This window comes from Acanthochromis polyacanthus, chromosome 11, assembly GCF_021347895.1.
Source record: "Acanthochromis polyacanthus isolate Apoly-LR-REF ecotype Palm Island chromosome 11, KAUST_Apoly_ChrSc, whole genome shotgun sequence".
Classification (NCBI taxonomy): domain Eukaryota; kingdom Metazoa; phylum Chordata; class Actinopteri; family Pomacentridae; genus Acanthochromis; species Acanthochromis polyacanthus.
Genome location: NC_067123.1, coordinates 23,985,578 through 24,010,700, shown reverse-complemented (window position 1 = coordinate 24,010,700; position 25,123 = coordinate 23,985,578). Strand labels below are relative to the sequence as shown.

The following is a 25,123-nucleotide window of genomic DNA, read 5'->3' as shown; positions in this document are numbered from 1 at the left end:
ATCTCTGGCATTCCTGCTTATATCGAAACAAAAACTGATCTCAAATGTTACCTGTCTTCATCTGTGGCACTTCATGGTATACCCTCTTATGTGTATTTTAGCTTTAGCTACAGCAGTTATGAGTTAAAACAGGAACACCTGAGTTAAATTAAAATTTAAAAGACACTTTTCTGACAGTTTTAAGGGCATCTATCCATCTATGTAGTTTCTTTTGCTTATCTGGGGTTGGGTTATGGAGGTCTTTCCAGAAAATTCCTTGCAACATTTTTCAGTTCCTCCTAGAGATCCCAAGGCGTCCATAGGCCAGATGAGATATGTAATCCCTCCAGCGCATTCTGGGTCAATGTCAGGGTCTCCTCCTACTTAGACATACCCAGATAACCTCTAAAGGAAGTCGCCCAGGAGGCATCAAATGCCTGCACCACCTCAACCGGCTCCTTTAGACATGAGGGAACAGTCACTGTACTCCAAGGTCTCTCTGGTTTTGAGGGCAAAAGTCCTTCCATTTAAGTAATGCATAAGTCAAAAACCTCAGGATCCTCAGTGGTCCCTACAGCATAGATGAGACAAAGCATTATTGATGAAGAAGTAGGATTTTTGGCTCAGTTTTTGCTTAGATTTTTAACTTAAGCAATACAGAAGCACAACAGATGTAATTAAATGCTTCGATCTACAGTCTCTAAACCTGGCTCAAGATCTTCAGAAGGGACTAATTATACAAACTCTTAAGGTGCACATCATCTCGTACTCAAACAAAGTCAACAGACTTCTAGGTTCATTCACATCGTTTTATTTTAATAGATCTCTATCATATACATACAGTACAATATGCTCAAGACAGATTTTATGGCACATCCATTATTGTTGTACATTTTGCAGTCGCTGGTATTGCTGTGAGGTTACAGTAAAGTGACCATTTGAATCTCTTACGTAGGTAGATACAACGGGTGGCTTGACCTCGGTGGGTTAGGAGTAAGGTTGCTACAGCAAAACACATGCACTGTCAAGTTATATATTCCACTAGGGGTGGGTCACACATCCAGTTACACAGACCAACACTTGAAGGGGCGGTGTTGTTATGTTCTGTTCAAACCCCTTGTTGTTGTTGTTGTTGTTGTCTTGGAATACGCTACAACAGTGGCTACTGTGATCCTGGAAAGATACTGGATATACACGGCTTGGGTTCAACCCAGCACTCGACTTTACTTCCAGTCAACATGAACTTAGGGCCAATTTGATTTTTTTTTAATTTTATGTTTAATAGTTGTTTTGTGTGTCAGATTTTAATTCTTTTTCAACCATTAAAGACATTCCAGCCCTGGGTTTAGCCAAAGCCTTGCATATCCAGTAGAAATGAAGAATAATGGTGGATAAGGATCTAGTATTCAGGTTTCTACTGCAATACAACTTTACCTTTAATACTACGGGTACAGAGTACTGCTAGGTTATTCACATATGTACACAATCTGCCGTTCAGCTGCAGAGGCCTGACAAGTGAGTGTGCGTTTTCTTTCTGCAGAGCATGTTCGAGATACAAAAATAAAACAGTGATAGACTATAAAATATTGTGTGCCACCATCATCCTTCAGTGCTGCTGTCCTTTGTCTCCCTGTATTTGTCCTCATTTCAATGAAAACACAGTCACAACTTAACTCTTTCAGTCGGAATGTAAAAAAAAAGATAAAATGATTATTTAAAAAATAATAATTTATAAATTATGATATTAAAAACAGCATCAAAGTACAACAAAAAACACAACATGTAACATGATATTAAAAACTCAACTTTCCCTTCTATCAGCTTCTCAAAGTGATGTAGGAGTGAGAATTGTGTACATACAGTATACTGTATATAACTGTAAAAGCAGGGTTGTGAGCACTGCCTGTATCCGTTTCCATTGTGAATGTCTCTTATTTAAATACACCAGCAGGCTAAAATGTCCCCTCAGTGTTCTGTTTGATCTGCTGAAAGTGCTTCACAGACTTGGCATTGCACCCAATCTCCTCTATGGAGATTTTCTGTGTCTCTAAATGTGCAATTTTGGCATTTGGCCTTCTCCCAGTTATCCACTGTTAAGCATTAAACAAAAGAAAAACGGGAAAAAATAATGAATTCATGAGCCAGTGGTGACATAACCGAAATGAAAGCAGGATAATAAGGGATGTATGAATGTGAGTGGAGGATTGTGAAGGAGCAGCAGCCGATGGAGCTGCTGCCTCCGCTTTAAATGACCTGGCAGCAGCTGTGTGGGGTGGGGGTGCACAGCAGACCCTCTTTGGGGCTCCGGTGAATGTTGACCGACAGAGTTTTGTCGCTCAGAGGCATCTGCAGCACACGGTTCTTCATGTTCCTGTGGTTTTCCCGGGCCAGGTCCAGCTCTCCCAGCCTCAGGGTGCCTGAGCAGGGCCCCTCCAGCAGCGGGTCTGCCAGGGCGTCTCCCAGCGGGGGCTGCTGGTAAAGGTTCCCTCTGGGTGAAGGGCCACCCAGGAGCGAGACCTTATCCAAGCTGCCGGTGGAGCCTCCCATGCACATCCTCCACATGGGGCGGTCCTGGGACTCCCCCCCAACACCGCCGCTGCCTCCACCACCACCTCCGCCTCCTCCTCCTGTCAGGTTGTGGAACTGAGAGCTCAGACACAGGCTCATCAGCTTTAGGCTCTCCACCAGACCGCTGGCAGCTTTGGCGGTGCCTTTACCTTGGCCTGACCCTGATCCAGGACTGGCACAGTTGGAGGGACTGCCCTGTCCTGCCCCCCTTTTCTCTCTGTCCTCTTTCCTCCCTTCTCTTTCCTCCCCTTGTCCATCTACAATTACGGTATCTGGTTTAAAGTGACTTTCTGTGTCATCATCACTAGTCTCTGAGCTCGGAGTGAAAGTGGCAACCGGAGCTGTTACACCGACGGTATTGGGTGATGAAATGAGCGTTGAAGGTGATGGTATCCTAGAGTTCAGATTGAGGCTGAGGCTCGGTTTGGGCGGACCGAGTCCATACAGCTCCCTCCTCTCCTCCTCTTCCTCCTCCTCTTTATCCTCCTCGTGGATCTGGTTGAGAACGGGAGCACTCATACGCGATGTCAGCCGATTACCGGAAGAAGATGTGGATGACGATGAGGAGGAGGTTTTGGAACGAAGCACCACCTGAGCAGGCAGTGTGGAGGAGGAGAAGCATTTGTCTTCTCCCCCCTCCTCTTCCTCATCCTCTTCCACACTGAAAAGACTGGGGCTGCGAGGTTTGCAAGGGCCCACCGAGGCCAGAGAGCTTAGCCTGAGGGGGTTGGAGAGGGGCTTTGGCAGAGACCTGAGCCTCTCCTGGTTCTGTCTGCCAGGCTGCTGCTGGCCGGATGCTGGAGTGTGGTTCTCCTGCCGCTGGGTGATGTCCAGCAGAGCGGTTTTGGGCCTCGGGCCTTTGTGGAGACTCTCAGCACTTCGAGCAGGGGACTGGGGCCCCCCGGGGTGGGACATAGCTGGACCTCCCAACCCATCACTGACATCTTGGTGAACATCCACTCTGGTGGGCCAAGACTGCCTGTGAACGGATAAACACAGCGTTTAGTGGTTTGAACGGAATTAGCAAAATGGTATACGTACAGAAAATTTGTGTTTGCATGTTACATGTTCATGAAATTATATAGTGAAATGGTGACAAAGAAAGCACTTCAACATTGTGGGGTTTACTGTCCTCCCAAGAGAAATGATTGATACCATTTTTAGAAAACTAAGTAAAAAAAAAAAAGCTGCATTCAGACACTAGTTAACTTAGTATTAAGACTAGAAGCAGGAAGAAACAGCTAGAATGTCTCTGTACACAGCTGAAAGCTATAGCTAACTCTACTTAAAACCACAAAGTTGAGCCAGATTAGCATGTCCACCCATTTGTGGTCTATAAACAAAGCTAAACTAACTATTTAATCTGTACAAACTCAAAATGCAAAAACTATAAATTAGTGAGCTTCAGGTGCTTGCCGGTGACATTTTATCCACGGGGCAGATCCAGGCCTGCCGTTCCCAACTGTTTTCACTCTTTACACTAAGCAAAGCTAACTGCCTGCTAACTTCATATTTGCTATTAAAACAGGAGATATCAATTTTCTCAATTCTCAGAAAGAATAAACAAACTTATTTCCCAGAATGTTGAATGATTCCTTTCACTGCCAGTAACAGACCCATATAATACACACTATTAAAATAAATCCTACTTTCGAATAAGAATGTTAAATAAAAACACTGTGAATATTTATTTCCATTTCAGTGGTTGAATTTAGGAGCAATGCTTTTTTTTGCAAGGAATTTATGAGGACTGCCAGATTTCTGAGCACATGAGGACACTAACATTGTAGGATATTAAACAACAGAGAGCTTCTGTGCTGTTTTATGGTCCACTGTGTCACAAAGTACAGAACATAAAACTGAATACTTACCAGCCACAATAGTGTAGTTAGTGACCTACTGTTTCTATCTTGTGAGACTGTGTCATGACAGCAAAATATTGTTCTAGAATAAATACTGTTAGCAGAAACTATCACAATGGAGGTTTTGAGTGCTTTAGCAGGTGTTGTAAGTATTCGTTGTATAGAAATATTGTCACAATAGCTAATTCACAGCGAACCTGGGCTAAATAATAAGCTTTCTATTGTAAAGTTTTGATTTTGACTATGGATTTGGACGCTGTGTTTCTGAAGCACTGCATCTTAACACCCACATTTATTTAGAATAGTGCAATTTGCACCGGAAAATGGACACTCATTAGAATAGCCTAATCCGTACATAAGTTGCTGCTGAGAAATCAGTCAGAGTTTCGTATTAAAAGATTATTGTCATTTTGCTATAAGGGGAAAAAGGTCTGGCTTGTTCGTTTGTCCTTAAACCAATCACAATCATTGTGAGCCCAGGATGCAGTGATGGTGTCCCTGCAAAAGAGGCATTGAGGTGTGCAGAGAATAGCTAACAAAAAAACAAGCAAGGCTGTCTCACATCATTTTCAGTGTGTTAAGTTGCTACTCGGAGGTTGCTGTTTCCCACAGCGCAGGAGATTTTAAAAATGCTAACATGCAATAGTGAAAGTGGAGAAGAAAGCTGTGTAAAAAGCACAGTGGAAATGGCAAGTTTAGACCTGAAGGTCATATCTGGTTAGTCAGATTACACTTCCTTAAATAGTGATCAGGTTATTTATTTACCTGAACTGCAGAACAAGCCTCGATTTGAAGCAGGCTTGTATTAGAGGGAAGCCTTTACTTCCATTTCTCTCCATTTCATCAGAAGAACTGATCATATTGTAGTACAAAGCTTCATTTTAAACAGCTTCTGTTCACCACGTTAAAGCCACTGCATTGTGCTGTTGAAGCAAACTTCTTCTAACTGCTTCAAACTTGAAGACCACTAGTGTTTCAGCTGACAGAAACCCAGGAACCAGGCGGCAATAAAGTGGAACAGAATGAATTAAACAAAAATATTAAGCCACTTTCAATCCTGTCATACATACTGGGTGCATTTACTGGAAATATTTTGGTAAAACAGCGTGTTTAACGGTAGATTGATTGAATTCTGCACATTTTATGATAAGAACCAGCAGTTTAACTACTCCTCTTTGTTTCCAGCCTATACATGGAGGCTTTTACTTGTTTGTGTCAAGCATCACTGTATCTGAAAACAAAACCTTGAATGAAATCCTCTTTTATTCTCTGTAGAAGTAAATTAACCTGCCGCTGCAGTGACATAACTTCATATATTTATAGTCAGCCTGCTTTAGAAATATTCTCACATCTCCTCATTTTTCCTCACTCTCACCCTCTCAGGAGAGAAAATATACAGCCAGTTGTTTGTTGCTTTTTTCAAGATATTTTTGGTAGTACATCCCTGACAGTGTTGCTGATTTGCAGCCTCTCTTCTATTCTCAGTCTGTCCTTCATTCCCTGCAGGAAAAAAAAAGGGCTCCGTCCGTCCATCTGCTGTCAAACTTGTTTTTTGGAGATTGACAGTACGCAACACTGCAGAGGCAGCACTCTGTCTGTCTCCAGAAATGTTTGTGTGCGTGCTGGCATGTGTGTGCACCTGAACTGGGCCTTGCTGGGGCTGGGAGATCGCGTCTGGCTGTGCTGCTCCTTCTCTTGTCTCTCCCTCAGCATCCTCTCAGCCAGCAGAAAGTAGGTAGCTGTAATGTGGTTGTACTGGTTGGACTCCAGAGCCCTGAAATGATAAGAGAAATGCATCGGTTTGAATTCCAAAACACACACAAGTATGCACACACAAACACCTCTATCATCACGTAGATCGGCAGCAAATCCTGAACGCGACTCAAAAGTAAGTGACGGCAGTGGAGATTTAATTTGACATGGCAACAGCTCAGGATTGACTGCCAGCTGGCTGTTAATTGCAATTAAACTGTTGACGACACTCAATTAAGCTTCAGTGGGACGACTGAACCGTGACGAATTTTTGCAGATTACACAGGAAAGAATAACTGGATGTTAATTTATGTGTGTGTGTTAGTGTGTGTTTGTGTGTGCCAGAGCGACACGTACTCAGTTATGGCGTCTCTGTCTGCGATGCCCCCCAGCACCATGCGTTGAATGATGGAGCCGTGTTCCTCCTCCGACAAGCTGCGATGGGACACCAGAGGAGTGGACAGCTTGGTGGCCGGGGAGGGGTCCACACCTTGAAGCCACTGGTGGCCCTCGATCTGCTCTAGGGTCGCTCGTTTCTTGGGGTCCCTCTGCAGCATGTGGCCTATAAGACTGGAGGGAGTCACAGCAGAGATTAGTATTATGAAGCAGCTGGAAAAAAACATCTGGTCTTTGCTGTAGGCATATTCAGAAACAATCAGTTCTTTTCGCATTTGCAGTAATGAATATTATGTGTAGGTGCTGGCAAAGTCATAACCAAGGTGTTCTATTACAGGATAATTCCAGAAACGTGAAGAGGTTTTTGCAGTTTTGGTCATCTTCGTTATCTGTAACAATAAAGTTGTAATCACGAACCTAATTTCTGACTTTCTGAACATGGCACCACTGCTAAAAACTGGATCAAGCAAAACTCCAGGTTAGGAACATTTATAAGGGAAAACAGAGCTGAAAAGTCAAATTATTAGCCAGCTGTCGACAATCCTGGTTTAACTTGGCCTAATATGCTTCTCATTGTTGTCAGTATGCAGTTTTCCTGTGAAATGAGGGGCTATAATTTACAAAATAAGGTGGCTCTTATTGTGTACAATGCTACTGTTACAAACAGAAATAGTGGCTAGAAAATGAAAAGGAAAAAGACAGCTGCAGCAAAACGGAATTATTATAATGGATGTGCTTTCCACCTACACGAACAAGACTGAGCATGTGAGCTGGTAGCCACACAGCTAATGAATGACTCAGCGATTATCAGGCTCTACCTGATGCTAATCGGCCCTGCTCTGCCTCTATAAGAGACGGCCAAAACCCATACAACAAGATCAAAGTCACAATTTTTCACCATTTTCTTTGAAATCAGGTAGTATTTAGTGCATAGTCTACATCAGTTTGCATTTTTTGTTAATGAAATAGATTTTTTTAATATAAGTCAGACACACAACAAATGTCATGTCACAGCGCTTTGCTTTGCACAGTAAGGTACAAACGTCCAGATTTTTAAACGGTCACAAGTCTTTTTGTATTCTTTTACCATCTTGAAGTCTCACAATCAGATTTTTCTGGTAATTCTTTAGTCTATCATATAGACACAGCTCATAGGTTCAAAACTGAGGACGTTCTGGTGTTCACAAGTCATTTTATAGGAAATGTTCATGCAGTTAAGCTGATTGGACATCACAGGTGTATTCAGGTTGGTTGTAGTGACCGCAGGTTTATTCATTTATTCACAGCTGCACTGTGTTTCTACATTGGTGCCTCCATTTTCAATACAGTCTTGTCTTGAATTTCCCTCGGGATTAATAAAGTATCTATCTATCTATCTTGTTCATAATGGGAAATATTCAGATTGTCAATTCAGAAAAAATGCTATTACTTAAAGGTGATGTACCTGAGATGTATTTACACTTGAGACTCATTGAGAGGTTCTACTCACCTCTTTTTTTCAGCTCTCAGTAGCACAAATCCAAAAACAATACCCACCCAGGCCTGCTACAACTCACCCCTCATTTGTTTTTTGAACTCAGGCTCAGCATGCCCTACTAACGTCACCGACTAAGTCATTCACACAAATAGGAAGAGTTACTGTTTCCTCAAGGCCACATGGCCAATAGATTGGTATGAGGGTTCAAATAAACAACCCACAAGCCAGGAAGTGTGCCAATATTTGAAGTCTCAAAGTCAACATAACCAAATGAAGCCGTGTCCGAAAACAATACGTGTTTTACGACTCTTCAAAATGTATTCAGCGACTACTTTGGCCCCGCTCTGCTTTAGCGCATTGTTAAACCCTCACCACGGTAAAAATAGAAGGCCAATTTTAAAGGGTGCATTAGATACACTCAACGCAGCATCTCTGGTGGAGCAGCTGACTGCAGCACTGAGTGAAAGCAGGACAACGAAGAGCAGCAGAAGAGAGACCGCTCAGCTCTCTCTCTCTCTGCTCTGCTTTTTTCTTCACACATCTATAAACATGAAATATGCAGCACCTGCAGAGTACTCGGCCCATCTGTGTGGGTCTGTGCATGTTACTCACTCTCTGCATGCATGGGAGATGTGTGGAGGCACTGTGTATTTGCAGTCCATGATCATGGTGAGCGTCTCGCTGTCGTTAGCCTCCTGAAAGGGAGGCTGACCGCAGACCAGCATGAACAGGATCACCCCCAGACTCCAGATATCTGCAAAGAAACAGAGAAAATGCAAAATAAAATCCCTGTCTTCATAGAAAATGACAACAAAGCGGGATTCTTTAACCCTCATGTCGTCCTGCGGGTCAAAATTTTCCCATTTTTAAGTTTGAAAATATGGGAAAAGAATCTATTTCACACAGTGAAACTTTTGATGTTCACATTTTCAACATTTTTAGGATATATTTGAACATAATACACAAATATGAGACCTTTTACTGATATATATGTAATCACTTTAAATATTTTTAGGATTTTTTTGGATGATTTTTACTCATTTTCTGATAATATTTACAAGAATTTTCTTGCCAAATTTGGGCTTTTTTTTGTTTTAAATATAAAACTTTTAAGGAAAAATTTCAAGGAATTATTGGAATTTTCTTCCTGAAGGTTTTGCAAATTTTTGGAATTTTTTTTGCTGAAATTTTGGATTTTTTTCAGACAAGGAAGCAATATTTTTGGTGGCCGTAAATGAAGACAACAGGAGGGTTAAAGGAAGATGGCCACAGGAATGAAAAAAAAAAAAAAAAAAGATGACTGTTCAACAAAGTGAAGCATGTATGTCCTCTCTGCTTAGTGACCTACATACATATATATAACAAATAAGAGCTGTCCTCCCCCCAGTTCAAATGAAGCATGAATCATATTCGATCAGAGCCATTTCCAGAAATATGTACTAGCTTAGGACACATCTGTCTAACCAAGAATGAGACTCGGCGCTGCAGCCTGCCGCCAGCATCATGCTCACACATGAACACGCCTGCATGCACTCCCACACACACGGCCGACGCAGAAAAGTGGGTTAACGTGTTCATCCGTCAGAGCTGCGCACAAATGCTAATTTTATGGAACAGTTCTCTGGGTCCGATTAGCCATTTTAAAAGACCAACTTTCTGCTCGGGGCTTTCACAGCTGCTCTGGTCAGCAGGATGGTCCACTGACACACATTCAGCAGCCATATACTCACCGCCACAGCAGCATAAACGCACACAGCCACTGTCTCAGTCAGTGTTTTGACCTCGTTTTTAGTAAAAGTCAGCCGATTCACAGTGTGGCCTTTCTACTTTAAAGATACAGTAAGATAGTAAATTCTAATTTTGAGTCCCAGTGGTGATTCTTCAGTTACCTCTTCATAAATTAACCAGTCAAATGTGATTTGGGGGGACTACATAACAGAACATCATAGCAGGGAATGCAATTAAGTTAGTAAAAGTGTTTACATTTTCGCAGAAAGTGACCAAGATTGAATTTATTCATGTGTCATTTATCTTCAACATCCTGATCCAACAATGAGCAGGATGGTGGGCGGATGCCTCTTGTAATTAAATCCCACCCACATATTCCATTTTACTCTGATACACCTCACATTACAGAAGCTAATGACGCGCTAACAACCATCTGACTGTGATTTTAAAGCTGCAGTGATGGATTTTTAGGCCGTTAGCAATAACAGAAGACACTAAACATATTATTGATGCACTATTGATGGAATATAGTTGCTGTCCAATAATCACGCTCCTTTTAGTTCTGCTTTAAAGCCTTAATTATTACTACACAACAGGCCCCTTGTCAGCTAAGTGATCCACTGTGTTCACTGAAATGGTTTCTCAGAAGGCTCTCTGGTTCTTCAAAGAATCTCTTTATTTAGGGGATGGTTCCAAATGTACTTTAATCAGAAAACTGTGAGAAATTCCCATTGTAATTGGCTCAAGCCAGCAACAAAATATTAGTACAGAATATCAAATTCAGCATAATGAAAAACCCAAAGATGTTTCACACTCTTACATTTAGAGTTCATACATTAAAGTTCCTAAAATAACTCTCTATAGCTGTTACTTTAAGTGAATGAAGAAAAAACAGAATGTTAATAAATATCCATCAAGAACTATAATGACTCATTTCTGCTTTAGAGCACCATTTATGATGACTAAACGTTCGACTGAGGGATTGGGCGTTTCTTCGAGGCACCTTAGTTTTGTTTTAAAGAACTGTTTGCTGAAATTGAGGAACTTCTGGAAACTTCTTTCCATGGCATCACTGCAAAGAATCATTTTTTGCTCTAGCTAACGCCTTTGTTTTTTCTAAATGTACTAGAACATGTTAAGTTTGTGTGTTAGTGAGTCCATGAGCCGTTTATCAGGACTTTGCTAACAGTGACTTCCTGCAGCTGGAGGTCAACGGTGAGAAACAATCGAAACAGCTGTGAGCCATAAAATAAAGACAATGAGGTGAGCGATGCTAAGAAAAGATGCAACATTCCTCCACAGACAGGAAACTACAGATTCAGATGAGAATTCTTCGTAAGTTTGTCGTCTTTTACATGTCCCACAGTCACTTGGTTCACTGTTAAAGTAAAAATCCTGGTTGGTGCAACTTTAAAGCGCTAATCTTTCAGTTCTGTATTTTTAGGCAGGCTTTTTTGCAGTTCTTTAGTTCTGTGTGGTTCTCGCTGCTGTTCCTTTACACTACACTTCACTGTTTGATCACACCAAGTAACCGTGTGTCTTCTTCCTTTTAGCTCTGCAAATAATGATGCGTGTTCTCCCGCAGAGCTGGAGGCTGCAAAGGCCAAACACCCATCTGTACCTCGAAATATCAAAAACAGAAAGACAGAGCAGCAGATGTACCAATTATTGCCCAAACAAAAAGCTGTGCTCTTCTAACTCGGATCAGCTTGAGATGTAAAATGCAGGGGAAAAAGGAGGTAAATGGAGTTTTAGTGGGTTTGTCGCCTTCGTAATTCTTCCTCTCACTTCAGTTTGCCAGGATGCGCTGTAGATTTCAATCTGGTAAATGTTCCAGTTTACTGTGGGTGGCGAGTATTTATTGCTCTGAGGCTGTGAAGGAGTGTTTCATACCGCTGATGGAGGGAACAACTGCTGCTGCAGTCCCCATCACCACCACCATCTTACCCCTAGCCAGCGTATCCTAGCAACCGCGACCCTGCTCCCTCTTCACTTGCGTCAGCGGTCCGCCAAACTTCCTTCCTCCATAACTTTATTTATAAACCAGATGGCTGACACGTCTCTGGATAAACATTGTTCACGTCGCCGCACATTAGCATCATTTGCGCTAACGACACCAGCTACTTAGTGCTGACAGCTGGAAGTGTAAACATCCCTTTCTGCAGCCTTGCATTGCATTTTAACACAGTTGTTTCCGTAAGATAACCGGTAACCAGTCCCCCGTGCACTGACACTGTGAACCCTGAGGCTGAGTGGGCTCCCAGTCCAGCATCCTGTCCTGCTCATCATTATGCAACATATCTTTCTAAAAAGAATCTTTCCATTTGGCCCTGTTCTTATTATGCACACATACACTCTGAATTATGCATGTGCCCAGGGTATGTTCTTTGTAATTGCTATTAGGTAAGTTATTTTTTTAAGCGCATCTTGTGCTTCTAGAAGAGGAAATCTAAATTTAACTTTCCATTTACTGGAGACTAAAAGGAGGGAGCCTGCACAGTGGAGAAGATCAGTAAGAAAAGACAACACTTATTAGTTCATCATCAACCGCTCAGGAAAATCTGTGGCTTCATATAAGTTGTTTCACATACTTTGGTTTTTGTTCTGTAAATGCCTTTAATTTCACACAGAGTTTGCTGTAAATCTGTCAGAGGTTGGAACCAGCACGGGGAATGACATTTACCCAAAACATCCCACAGCAGTGTTTAGTGAACTTCTAGGTGGTCCCGATTAGAGCTGAACAAAATAAAAAGAGAATTATGTAATTGTTTTTGAGAGATATTGAGGCTTTAGTCAGAATGATATTTTTTGCATTCATTGAAAGAACTTTTCAGAAATGACAACGTGACTTTTGCTGCAGGCTGTACAGTGGATGGGTGGTTAACACCGTCGCCTTGCAGCTAAAAGGTGCCCGGTTTGCATCCTGGACTTCCTGGGATCTTTCTGCATGGAGTTTGCATGTTCTCCCTGTGCATGCGAGTTCTCTGGCTTCCTCCCACAGTCCAAAAACATGCTGAGGTTAATTGGTGATTCTAAATTGTCCATACGTATGAATGTGAGTGTGATTGTTTGACTCTGTGTAGCCCTGTGACAGACTGATGACTGTCCCCCTGCCTTCACCCCAAGTCAGCTGGGATAGACTCGAACTCCAACACCCTAATGAGGATCAAGCGGTGTATAGATAATGGATGGACTTTTACTGCACTCTGTACTAAACAAGCATATTCCCTAGTGTCTGGACAACATGATTTGCAGGCCAGAGGATCTCTGCACCATCATAATACCGCAAGTACACAAAGTATCTTTATCAAAAAAAAAAAAAAATCACAGCTCTTGAAATTTGGACAATACACTTGTCCATGTTGTGATGATATTTCATTTAACTGTTATGCCCTGGTCTTGATTAGGGATGATTAATCGATTAAATGACTGAATTTGCAGCTACGATTGATTCATTGTTTCAATAAGAAATAACTTCATTGCCAACTTACACCGGGATTCATTTTTTACCCTACAGGGCCAATTTGGCAACACATTTGACTCTTTACCTGAACCTGCTCATTCTGAACAATCATGCAAACCATAGTTCTACAACACAAAAATCTCATTTGATCCCGATTAAGTGGCAGAACAGACTGATGTGTCGGAGTTCTTTGGCCTCATGCATTTAAACTCCCTCTATGGTCACTAATTAAAATCCCAAAAAGTCATCTCTGTGTTTCCATTTTACATGTTTTTAACTAATTTAATAATCCCTTTGTGCTGTAAAATTGCTCACATGTAACTATGTTTCCTCCTTTAGAGAGTGCAGATCTACGAAATTCCTGCTTCTCGACAGCCACCCCTCCTCACTTGCTGCAGCTCGAGAACGCCAGCTCACCTTCAACTGCTCAAACACTGTAAAACTAAGCTGCACAAAGACAGGTTGTAACACTGGAATAATTCAGCTAAACACGGTCCAAAGGATTCAGAAAAGTACAGGAAGTCCCACCCTTAGTGAGAGGACTGGACCATCGACACATCGAAGTATCAAGGTGGAAATATTCCAGCATGAAAAAAACACAACATGGACACGATAACAAGGGGAAATAAACTTGATTATCAACAGAAGGGATCTTAAACACTTTAAACTGTCTGTTTAGGGGTAAAAGTTGTTACTCTTCATTTAACAAGTAGTAGAGATCAGAAGGGAAACTACAATCAGCCAATTCTGAGCTTGCTCTTGCATTTTTTTAAAGATACTCTAGAGGTTGGCCAATAATCCTTGAACCAATACAGATTGGGTATATAGTTTGGTTTAGTTTTACAGACAGGCTGCTGAACCTGGAAAATCTGGCAATTAGCTGCAGAAATTCTGAGCCTGAGTCGAGAGTAAAAATACAAAAGTTCCAAAATTCAGTAATTCTCACTTTTTAAATGTGAATATTTGCTTATTTTAATACTCCTTTGTGAAAACCAATTCAATATTTCTGCTTCTCTTTGGAACTGGGGAAATTTAAAAGGGCATGTTGATTCTTTTTTGACAGTTTTTTTCCAATGATTAGTCAATAAATTAAAGTCCAGATTAATCACTAATGAAACTACTTGTTCGGCTCTAGTCTATATTCAAGTGTGAGACAAGAAAGATGAAGAAGTCATATTTGTCTGCAGGGGAGAGAACATGACACCATTAGTAAATGAAAGCAGCCTTTTTTCCGTTTCTATTTCTGAAGTTTGGAGAGCCTGCTAATTGGCTCTTTCGGCACAATCTGTAAAACTGACTCGCATGTAATCTCAAATTTATTGCAGCGCTTCCTCAAAAGAGCACCGAAATCTAAACAGGAGAGAGAGCCGGGCGAGGACAGCCTCTTTATCTCAGCAACAAACTGGGCCGGCCGCCACCTGGCACGTCACCAGAAGAACTCAGCGCCCTGCAGACTGTCAGCGGGTACCGTGGCGGCGAAGTAACGCCAGACCGGGTTACCTCAAAGCCCCGAACATCAGGGCTGCCGGCCTCCATTTAGCCGGTTCCACATCAGACCGCAGCGCTGATATTACATCCCGGCTGGGCGGATAATCCCCACAATCAAAACATCATCATCTCAGCTGACTGAACAATAACGCACAGGTGGAAGTAACACTCCAGAGAGCAGAACACACATGTGCACAGGCAGGCCTTCAGTTAGAAGCCTGACCACACGATGGAACAAACAACACACAGTCGCTCTTATTACTCCACTTTCAAAACATGGAAGATGCTTGGCAGAGCGGGAGCGAAGGCAGACAGAAGGAAGTAACCACTGCACATGCACTCAGTCAGAAAAACAGAAAATGCTCCTCTCTTGCTCCTGCATTTTTTTTCCCCCCGCTTTGGCTCTGACGCAGTGGCCTCTGGGTAAATAAGAGGGACTGCTGCTGATGCCTTTTTCTTGCTCTGTCTGTCCTCTTGTTTCTCTCAGATCATTTTTTTTTTGTCTGTGCTTCTCTTCCCCTCTTTTTTTCCCACCTCAGTCTGCACGCATCTGTTTGATTTCTTTTCCATTACAATTTAATTTAATATCTAAGCTGTGGCTCAGCGGGGATTGGCGCCGCTATCGATGGGGAGAGGGGTGACGGCGACGCTGCTTCAGGTGCTTGGATGCTCCTCCACAGAAAGAACCAATTTTAGTCGGATCTTATATCAGATTTTAATATACGCAGAGAGGCCACGACTGTGAATGAAAGTCAACTGCAGACAGAAATACACTGCAGGTGCGAGGATGATCATCTATTTTCAGCATGTTGTGAACTTTGAGCGACTCTCCTCCGTCTATCAGCTGCCTGATAATGCTGTCACTGTGCCAGGTCGTCTGCAGAGTCCATCCACAGTACTGTAGGTTCTACTGTACGGTCAGAGCTATCGTACTCTGTGATATCAGGCGACAGAGTGTGTGAAGGTGAAAGTAGGAGTTAACCGGCAGATAGAGGACAGTATGCACGACGACCTGCTGCTGGGAACACACCGGATTATGACCTGACACACAGTCCAACTGCAGTAAAAGTAAAAACTGTACCTGACTTAACCCTCGTGTAGTCCTGCGGGTTAAAATTGACCCATTTTAAAGTTTGAAAATGTGGGGAAAAATATATTTTCACAGTGAAACTTCCGATGTCCACATTTTCAACATTTTTGGGAAATCTTTGAACATTTTTTGTGGAAAAAAGAAATGTTAAAAATGTTTCTTAAGAACATTCACACAAAAAAAAATCAACCAAAATGCAGCAAATTTTGCTGGATTTTGGTTGATTTTTATGTAAATGTTATAAAATAAAATATTAGAAGTTTTACTGATATACATGTAATCACTTTATATATTTTAAGGGGTTTTTTGGAAGATGTTTACTCATTTTTGTTAAATATTTACAAGAATTTTCTTGTCAAATCTGGGGGACATTTTTTTTAAATAAAACTTTTAAGGGAAATTTTTAAGGAATTATTAGAATTTTCTTTGTGATGGTTTTGCAAATTTTCAGAAAGTAGGAGAATTTTTTTGCTGAATATTTGGATTTTTTTCAGACAAGGAAACAATAACTTTTGATGCCCGTAAATGAAGACAACAGGGGGGTTAAGGAGCCATTTTCAGGGTATTTCTTTGTGGAACCGTTTGGTTTGGTAAAGAAACATTGGTCAAATTATTCTTTGGTCCTCAAATCAAATATCTACGTGTAAGTCCAAAAACTAGCACATGACTGTAGTTGTTGGATATTTATCTTTTTTTTCTTCATTCACTTACAGACAAGTAAGGCATTAAATGTAAGTCCAATAGACTTACTGGCAAACACAAAATTATTCTCTGTAAAGGGGCACATTGACCCAAAGACCTTTGTGTTAAATCAAGGATGTCCAAATCTCACAACCCTGACCTCTGAGCCTTCAGACTTACCCACAGCAGGAGCGTCATACTCGTCCCCAGCAGTATCTCTGGAGCAGAGTAGGCCAGCGAGCCGCAGGAGGTGTTCAGTTTTTTCCCGGGCTGAAACCGGTTGCTGAAGCCGAAGTCGGTGAGCTTGACGACGCCCTGCTTCTCGAAGAAAACCACGTTTTCCGGCTTCAGGTCCCTGTGCACCACATGTAGCCGGTGACAGTAGGAGATGGCGTGGACAATCTGGGCAAAGTAGCACTTGGCCACCTTTGGAGAGGAGAGACAGAAGTGGTGGTAAAGGATTGTGTCAGTTCAGCGCTCCGCTTCACTCTCAAGGGTTTCATGGAAATGTTCCCACTTTTCACTACTCTACTACCTACTCAGCATATAAACAGCAAACACACACAGTTAGGAACAGTTTTCTGGTGAAATGAGGTTGGAGTACTGTGCAAAAAAAGCCCCATCTTTCCAGAGGAGGTAGAAACTGAAAACAGAACTAAAAGTGAGCGAACACTGGACTTCAAAAATGAAAGTGGTCCGATAACTGTGGGATATTCCAACAGCTTAAAATGGGACATGTTCCTACTTGTGTCTGCTTGTTCAAGTGCAGACGTGGAAGATGTTTTTAGATCTTTTACTAAAGTAACAGTGTCAACAGTGCAAAGTAGAAATAGTCAATTACAAGTTAAAGTACTCCACCAAGGCTACTCATTGTATGATTTCCAACAAATAAGTCCCAATAAGGCCACAGCGGTTGATTTGTTTTAGGATCGCGATCATGTGAACATCAGCAGGCAACTGATGTAGCGTTTATTTGTAGTCATAGTTAGAATGACGCTGTGCCGCTATCTCTCAATGATGTAGAAATCTTGTACAAATCCGTGAATCCACACTATGAGCTGCATCAAAATCTAATCACTTGGTCCTTGTCATTTCTGACCTTCCCTGAAAGCTTCATCCAAATCTGTTTTTCCGTTTTTGAATAATGTTGCTTACAGACAGACAGACGGACAAACTGATCATCACATAACTCCACCTCATTCCATGACGGAATAATAATGTGTTGTATTTTAAAAGCTTATTTTATTCTGCATTATGTCAGATTATCGGTCAGATTAACGCAGTAGAGTAGAAAGTATCATATTTCCCTCTGAAATGCAGTGAAGTGTAAGCATAAAATCCCATTAAATTAAACCAACACTGTCCTTCGGTGCAGTAATTGAGTATTTAGTTTGAAGTACCCGGAAAATCTGTTATTGGTCAGTGACAACATAACATAAACCAATCCAACGTATTTATAAAGAAGAACTTCAGCCTCACTGTGTGCTAGTAGGTGAACCTAAAAACTCAATAAAAAGCTCAGAACCACTGCAGAGTTTGAGTTTAACTTGTGATGTTACAACTTTCAATGTCACACAGTTGCCTCCTGGTGTCTGGAATCCATTAACTTTAAAGCATCTGTATGCGCAATGCATTGGTGAGCTTCTAACTACCTTTGAACCGTCCTTCACTGCATTCCCACACAACTTACTTCATCTTCTCCAGAAACGAGCTGAAGAAATACTCCTATATTCTGTTCCCTGGACTCTGCTCCATCCCAGGAGAATTAATACTGACATAACACTTCTATTGATCTCCTAATCAGGAGTCCAAGGTCAGGGGCAGCTATAAAAGAGTAACTTTGAGGATAGTTTTCCAACATCAAGCAGACTTCTGCAGGTAAAATGCACCATCATCTGCCTCCTGAAAGGTCTGTTCCCGCTCACCTCTTCGCTGAGGCCTCCGTCATGCTTCATGATGCAGTCGTACATGTCTCCTCCGTCGCCCAGCTCCAGGATGAGGTAGAGCTTGGTGGCCGTGTCGATGACCTCGTAGAGTCGCACCACGTTGGGGTGCTGCACCATCTTCATGCATCGTACCTCCTGGAAAAGGTGACCTCGGGCCACCGGGTCCAGCTTGGTCTTGTCAATCACCTTTACAGCGACCTGGAAGAGAGGCAGCGTTAGAGGAGCAGAAACAGCTCGCTACACGGTTATTGTGGCCAAAGGAGTTCACAATAAGCATGTAATTGTGACATTTATAGAAAAATTGAGAAGAAAAATAAGAATGCTCTCAGCCAAATTCATCTTAACAGTTGTTTATGGTGAGTTTTTTGCCTCTTTTAGTAAGTTACACTCTAAATATAAGGGTCAAGAGGTGAAGAGAGTCCGTATATATTATACTGTTTCATTCTTTAAAATCCTGGTTATCATTGATGACAACCAACCTACTGTTGAGGCTGTGCCTTCATTTGGACCGTAGATTTCTTCTGCGTTCGTGTGGTGCAGATAATAAAGATCTTCTGATGTTTATCAAACAAAAACATCACCGGTATTTAGCGGTTAATCTCGCCAAGCTGGAAACACCTTCAGAAACAATGCTAAGATGCCATTCCCATTCATTCATAAAAGCCAACATCAACACAACACGTTGCCAAATCAACCCACTCAGACCTGAGAGACATTAGTCAGATGTGTGTTTGCGGTCGCCCTTCTTTGGTATGTGTGTTTCTAAAGGCGAGGACGAAGTCTTCAGCAGTGTGGTGAAACTGCACTGCAAAAACTCAAAATCTTACCAAGTCGATTTGTCTCGTTTTAAGTCGAAACGTCTCATCCCACTTGATGTAGGATAAATTCACTTCACAAGTGACATTTCAGCGGGATGGAGGGACTTGTTTTAATATCTTGTTAAGTCAAACAATCTTGAAATTATCTTGTTTTGAGTTGTATTTTACAAGAAAACTCAAAATAAGTTTAATATATCTCAACTTAGGAAGCTACATGAAAGGAGAAACTGATTTTTGAGTGAAAAACTGCTATTTTCTTTTTTAGCATGTCTGGCTTATTTTAAGTCACCTACGCTTGACAATCGTGGTTAATAAAGCTAAAAATGAATTTTCCCAGCCAATTTTCAGACCTCAATATTCTAAATATCATATCTTATTTGAAGAAATCTTACCAAGTCGTTTTTCCACTTGTTCTATTGGCAGATTTTTTCACTTATTTCAAGGTAAAAGTTAATTGAATTTTTTTTTTTTCTTATTTTGAAAGGGGCATTTTTTCCAGTGGGGTTGTTTAGACATGAGCAGTACCTTTTCCCCAGTGAACACGTGGCGGGCCAGTTTGACCACGGCAAAGTGTCCGCGGCCCAGCGTCTTGTCCAGGTCGTACAGCCCAGCGATCTTCCCATCGTGGTGACGTTTGAGCCCTGCCATGGCTGCTGGCGGACGGGGAGGGAGGAGCTGCCTTCTGTCGCCTGCCGGTCTTCAGCCGTCAGTTCTCCATCTCCCCCTGAGTCGGCTGAGCTAGCAGTTGGTGTCTGATTCTAGATCAGCTGAGATTTGTGCTGTCAGCGCTCGGCTCAGTTCAGCCCCATCTTGTAGCGATCTGAGGGTGAGAAAGGTAAAAACACACTGAATGAAAATTCACTCATTCATGCTGAGAATGTAACACTCCAGCGAATCTGTGCAATAAACTGAATCACTGCTTTGGAAGTAACGCTGCTGCAGCCTGAACCTTTCTAATGAACCTCAAAACCACATCCTCTCTCTATTACTGTTCGTCTCGGGCACCAGCTGGAGGAAGGTCAGATGTTCAGGCCACCGTGTAAACACAGACAGCCGGCAAAAACAACATCTGGATCCTTTTTTAGTGATTAGTTCTAATTTACTTGCTACTAAAACTGGAAGCATCCACAACCAGGTGAGTGGCTCTGTGAGGTTTCACATGTTGGTGTTTAGCAGGGATACAGTTCTCCATGGTCAACATTACTGGTGACTGATGTGGTTTTATCAGGGCCTAAACCAATATTGATTATTAGTAAACCATGAGATCAATAATCTGTACTTGAAACTCATGCATTTTCTGAAAAAAATAAAAAAAAGTCTTGATGTCAGAAGTAACAGTAAAACAAATTCCAACACAAAACTTGTGGGAAAGCCCATTTATAGTATATATAAGTTTAATTATAAGATAACCTTTCCACATAGAGAGGGTCCTCGGTTTACGACGTCCTCAACCTACGGCGTTTTGTCGTTACATCAGAACTGGTTACTTGTAACTAGTTGATGAGCGGAACAGACCAATATGTCATCACTTAGTGCTGTAAGACTCCTTTGTTTGCATTCTCCGCTTGTACGCCACCTTGAATTGTGCAACAGTCGCTGAGGTTTTGCCTTTCATTATGGCTCCCAAGCAGAAGTCAGATTCTTCTGATGCCTCAAAGAAAAGGAAAGACATCTCCATTTGAAATTAGACGTAATAAAACCTCAGAACAGGGCAAAACACCGACAAACATCGGTCAAGTTGTAAAAATAGTGCAACATATTGTAGCGATCCTCTGTGATGAATGAGTGAGACTTTATCTCATTCTTCTGTCATTTATTGAACCTTCACTCAGACTACTGTGGGCCGTAGTCAACGCCTAAATAACTACAAAAACCCCATAATTTATCTCCAGAATTAGCCGCCGTTCTCAGCCAATCAGAGGTGAGCTAACTAAGCATGGCATCGATTTACATCAGACTGCAGGAACAGAACTCCGCCGTAAGTCGAGGACCCCCTGTATATCCTAAGGTGTTGATCAGCTGTTAGTAGTAAGCAGACATTGTTCAAGGCCACAGATACTGAGAAGCAACTACATCACTGCTTATTTTTAATTTCATTTATTTGATCTAGAATTGAATGTAAAAATAATGATACCATTAAGTAGAAAAATGCTTAATATCAGATTCAATAATCAATCAGGGCGATAATTTGTTGACTCCTTACCACAGTTATAGAACAGTAATGGTCATTAAAACCAAAACACAGCTCACACCAGGGATCTTTTCCTGAAGTATTAGACAAATTGCAACTTGAACCTAAATGTAAAGTCCAGAGAAACTTGTAACTATTCATCCAGAGGGCAACACAAGCGTTAGACAACCAGCCTCACTGAGCCATTTCAATTCAGGCCAGCTTCCACCGACTTATTTCAAGGGATCATTTACCAGTAAAATCAGAGATATGAAAAGTTTTCAATATTCATTTGCACATAAATCAAAATGGAACACATGCACAACCCAACATTTGACATAGTTCAACAGATACGCTGATGATGCTCCATCTTATATGGATATTTGGATACAACCACTTATATATGAGAAGGTTTCACTCAGAGTCTTATTGCACCAAATATGAACACATTTAAGAGCAGAGGAGACATTTGTTTTATTTTACAGACTTAAGTTGAAGGTTGTGTTAAGGCTAGTGTTACAATTAGGGCTCCAAATAACCATAATTTATAATATCAGTTAAACTGTTGATTATTTGAACATGAAATGTTAAAAGGTGGTTTAAAACAGGTATTCACTTTAACAACTAACAATATAAAACCACATTTTCTGCGCTTTTGTTGATTAAATTGCTCAAATGATCCATTCATTATTAAGACTTTTGCCAAATAACTGTCTGTTTTTCATCTCCAGTCAATTCACTGCATAATTTTCCCTTCTACTAGTTTCTACAGCGACTCCCTGCTACATAAAATCTGAATTTTCATTAATCACATTATGCCACTTGACACTTTCTGGCCCTCGGGGATCAATGAGCTCAGCTATTCCACACTAATTCTTCCAAATGTCGCCACGTCTGACCCTCTGCTCTGCTCACCAGAAGCTGCTCTCGTCATACAGTACGTTGCTTCACGGGCCTGGTTATGAAACAGCGCCTGCAGGGGAGGCATGCCATTCCAATTCCAGGAATCTACCTGCGTGCCAAGCACACAGCAACGGCAGAAAACACACAATGCACAGGAAAAGAACATTCCAGGGATGTGATCCTCCCCTAGGTGTGTCCCATTCACCTGAATTCACAGAGACAACACAAAACCAAATAGCTGTTGCCGGGGGAACACACCTACGAACACAAGCAGATACAGGAAGATGGGAGAAATAAAAGCTTCTCTAACCCGGCAGCAGTCTGTGGTTGCCTAAATGGAACTATGAAAGCCTTAAAAAGCTCTTTGGTGTTCTTCTGTGTGATCCTCACTTGGAGGACTGTACCTGTGAGAGAAGAGTGAGTCATTCTCCTATAATAGGAGGCTGACATCTCTATCTGTCTCTCGCTTCGTCTCGCTCTCACACACGAGGAACGTCGACTGTGCTGAACTCGTCGCCTCTTTGACGCTGACAACATGTCGGTGCTGTTTCAAGAAGTGAAGCCGCGACAGGAGACGCACAAACACACACAGCTCTGACACACTGGTCTGATGAGAGGGCAGGTCAGCTGTGATGAAGAGCCGGCCTTAGTCAAACCATCCATGAAGGTCTAAATCTGCGCCTCTTATTTACCTGCAAAGAACAAGCTTAAAGTGCAAGTAAATTAGAGAGCCAGATAAGCCTCCAGCCTCTGGGACATGCGTACATACATGTAGCAGCCATGTGCCTGCTGGGTCGGTTGTGTAACCAGCTGGAGGTGCTGGAGGCGTATTGATTTACAGGGTAGCAGCGCACACAAGTACGACGACACACATGAGGTCAACGATCTGTTCTAATAGCCGATCCACTCTAATAGCTGTGAGAGTCAAGATAAGAGAAAGAAGTACGGGAAGGAGGTGGTTGACAAATCTCTGGCTCACTGGAAAATCAGTTTCCTGGTCCGTTTGATACCAACTTTGTTCTTCCACCTTGCAGATGGTAAGATTACTGGAAATCTAACACATCAGGTACAAAGAGAACACACTGCCAAAACTCAAAGTCTTATCAATCTTGTTTTTAGTCAAAATGTCTCATCCCACTTGATTTAAGATAAATTCACTTAAGAAGTGACATTTCAGCAAGATGGATGGACTTGTTTTAAGACAATGCATCTTAAATATCTTAAGTCTAACAATCTTGACATTATCTAATTATGAGTTAAATTTTACAAGAAAACTCAAAATAAGTTTTACCCTAATGTGGTCCTGTGGGTCAAATTGACCTGTTTTAAAGTTTGAAAATGTGGGAAAAAAAAAATATTTTCACAGTGAAACGTCTGATGTCCACATTTTCAACATTTTTGGGAAATCTTTGAACATCTTTTGGTGGAAAAAAAAAGAAATGTTAAAACAGTTTCTTAAGAACATTCACATAAAAATCAATGAATGATTTTTTTGTGAATGTTTTGAAGATTTTTACTCATTTTTGAAAGTATTTACAAGAATTTTCTTGCCAAATTTGGGGGATTTTTTTAAAATAAAATTTCTAAGTGAAGCTTTTAAGGAATTATTGGAATTTTCTTCCTGAAGGTTTTGCAAATTTTCAGAAATTTGGGAATTTTTTTGCTGATTTTTTGGATTTTTTTTTTAAAACAAGGACACAATATTTTTGTTGCGAGTAAATGAAGACAGCGGCAGGGTTGATGCATCTCAAATTAGGAGGTTACATGAAAGCATAAATCTATTTTGAGTGAAAAACTGCTACTTTTTTATAGCATGTCTGGCTTATTTTAAGACACCTAAGCTTGACAATCCTGGTAAAATACAGCCTAAAATAAGTTTTCCCAGCCAATTTTAAGATCTTAATATTCTAAATATCATATCTTACTTAAAGAAATCTCACCAAGCCATTTTTCACTTGTTCTATTGGCAGATTTTTTCACTTCTTTCAAGGTAAAAGTTCCTTGAATTAAGTTTTGTTTCTTCTTTTGAGAGGAGCATTTTTTTCCATTGCAGACCCTTCATGTTCTATGTGTCGGTTTGTTTACTTGCTTGTGTGTGCCATTAGATATAACATGAGCACTGTGCGACCTTCATGACTCCCATATGCACACACAATAACACAACAGCACTGTAACACACACACACCATCTATCCTAACACCATAAAGTTGCATCAGTCTGGAGCACCTTGAGTCTCCAGCTGGATCTCACACAGCATCACGTGTGATGGATGTAGATCTCAATACACTGTCAGATAAACTGGATATCAGGGGGTTTTAGTGTTCAAGCTGTTAAATGATGGTCCACAGCCCATATGGGACCCCCACCCCCTTCCTCCTCCTCCTCCTCTGTCAACATGCCTGCTGGCTGCATCCACAATAACATGACAGCGCAGAGAGGAGACCGTCCTGCGCCAAACACGCAAACAGAGCAGCACTGGAGGATAGAGGAGAAATGAAAGCCAACTTGACACACATAGTGGTAGAGGGGCCCTCACCATCAGGATGCACGCATACACCAGCTACTTACCACTGAAGGGTCTGAAGCAGCGTCCTTTCCGTTCCCTTTAAATTAAAAAAAAAAACTGCGTGGCTCCGGACGCTGGTCTGCGGGTTTAAACAGCCTTAAATCCGCCGCCGTTCACTCAAACACTCGACCAACCGGCCACAGATTATCCCAACGAGTCCCTGTGTCAATCTGTCACACTGTCAACTCAGCCCGTCTTTCCCTCTCGCTGCTGCGCTCCGAGCTGCGTCAAGTCGG

The 25,123-nt window shown here is 41.6% G+C and overlaps 1 protein-coding gene across 1 annotated transcript; it reads right to left on the bottom strand.

The window, feature by feature from the left end:
• Positions 1-774: 774 nt before the first annotated feature.
• Positions 775-25,123, bottom strand: LOC110958709 (SNF-related serine/threonine-protein kinase-like). The gene is given in 9 exon segments (XM_022205373.2): positions 775-3,526; positions 6,049-6,183; positions 6,519-6,731; positions 8,647-8,788; positions 16,665-16,694; positions 16,697-16,910; positions 18,410-18,628; positions 19,774-20,068; positions 24,890-25,123. Coding segments are annotated over 8 exon segments (2,379 nt in total). The 5' UTR covers positions 19,897-20,068; positions 24,890-25,123; the 3' UTR covers positions 775-2,223.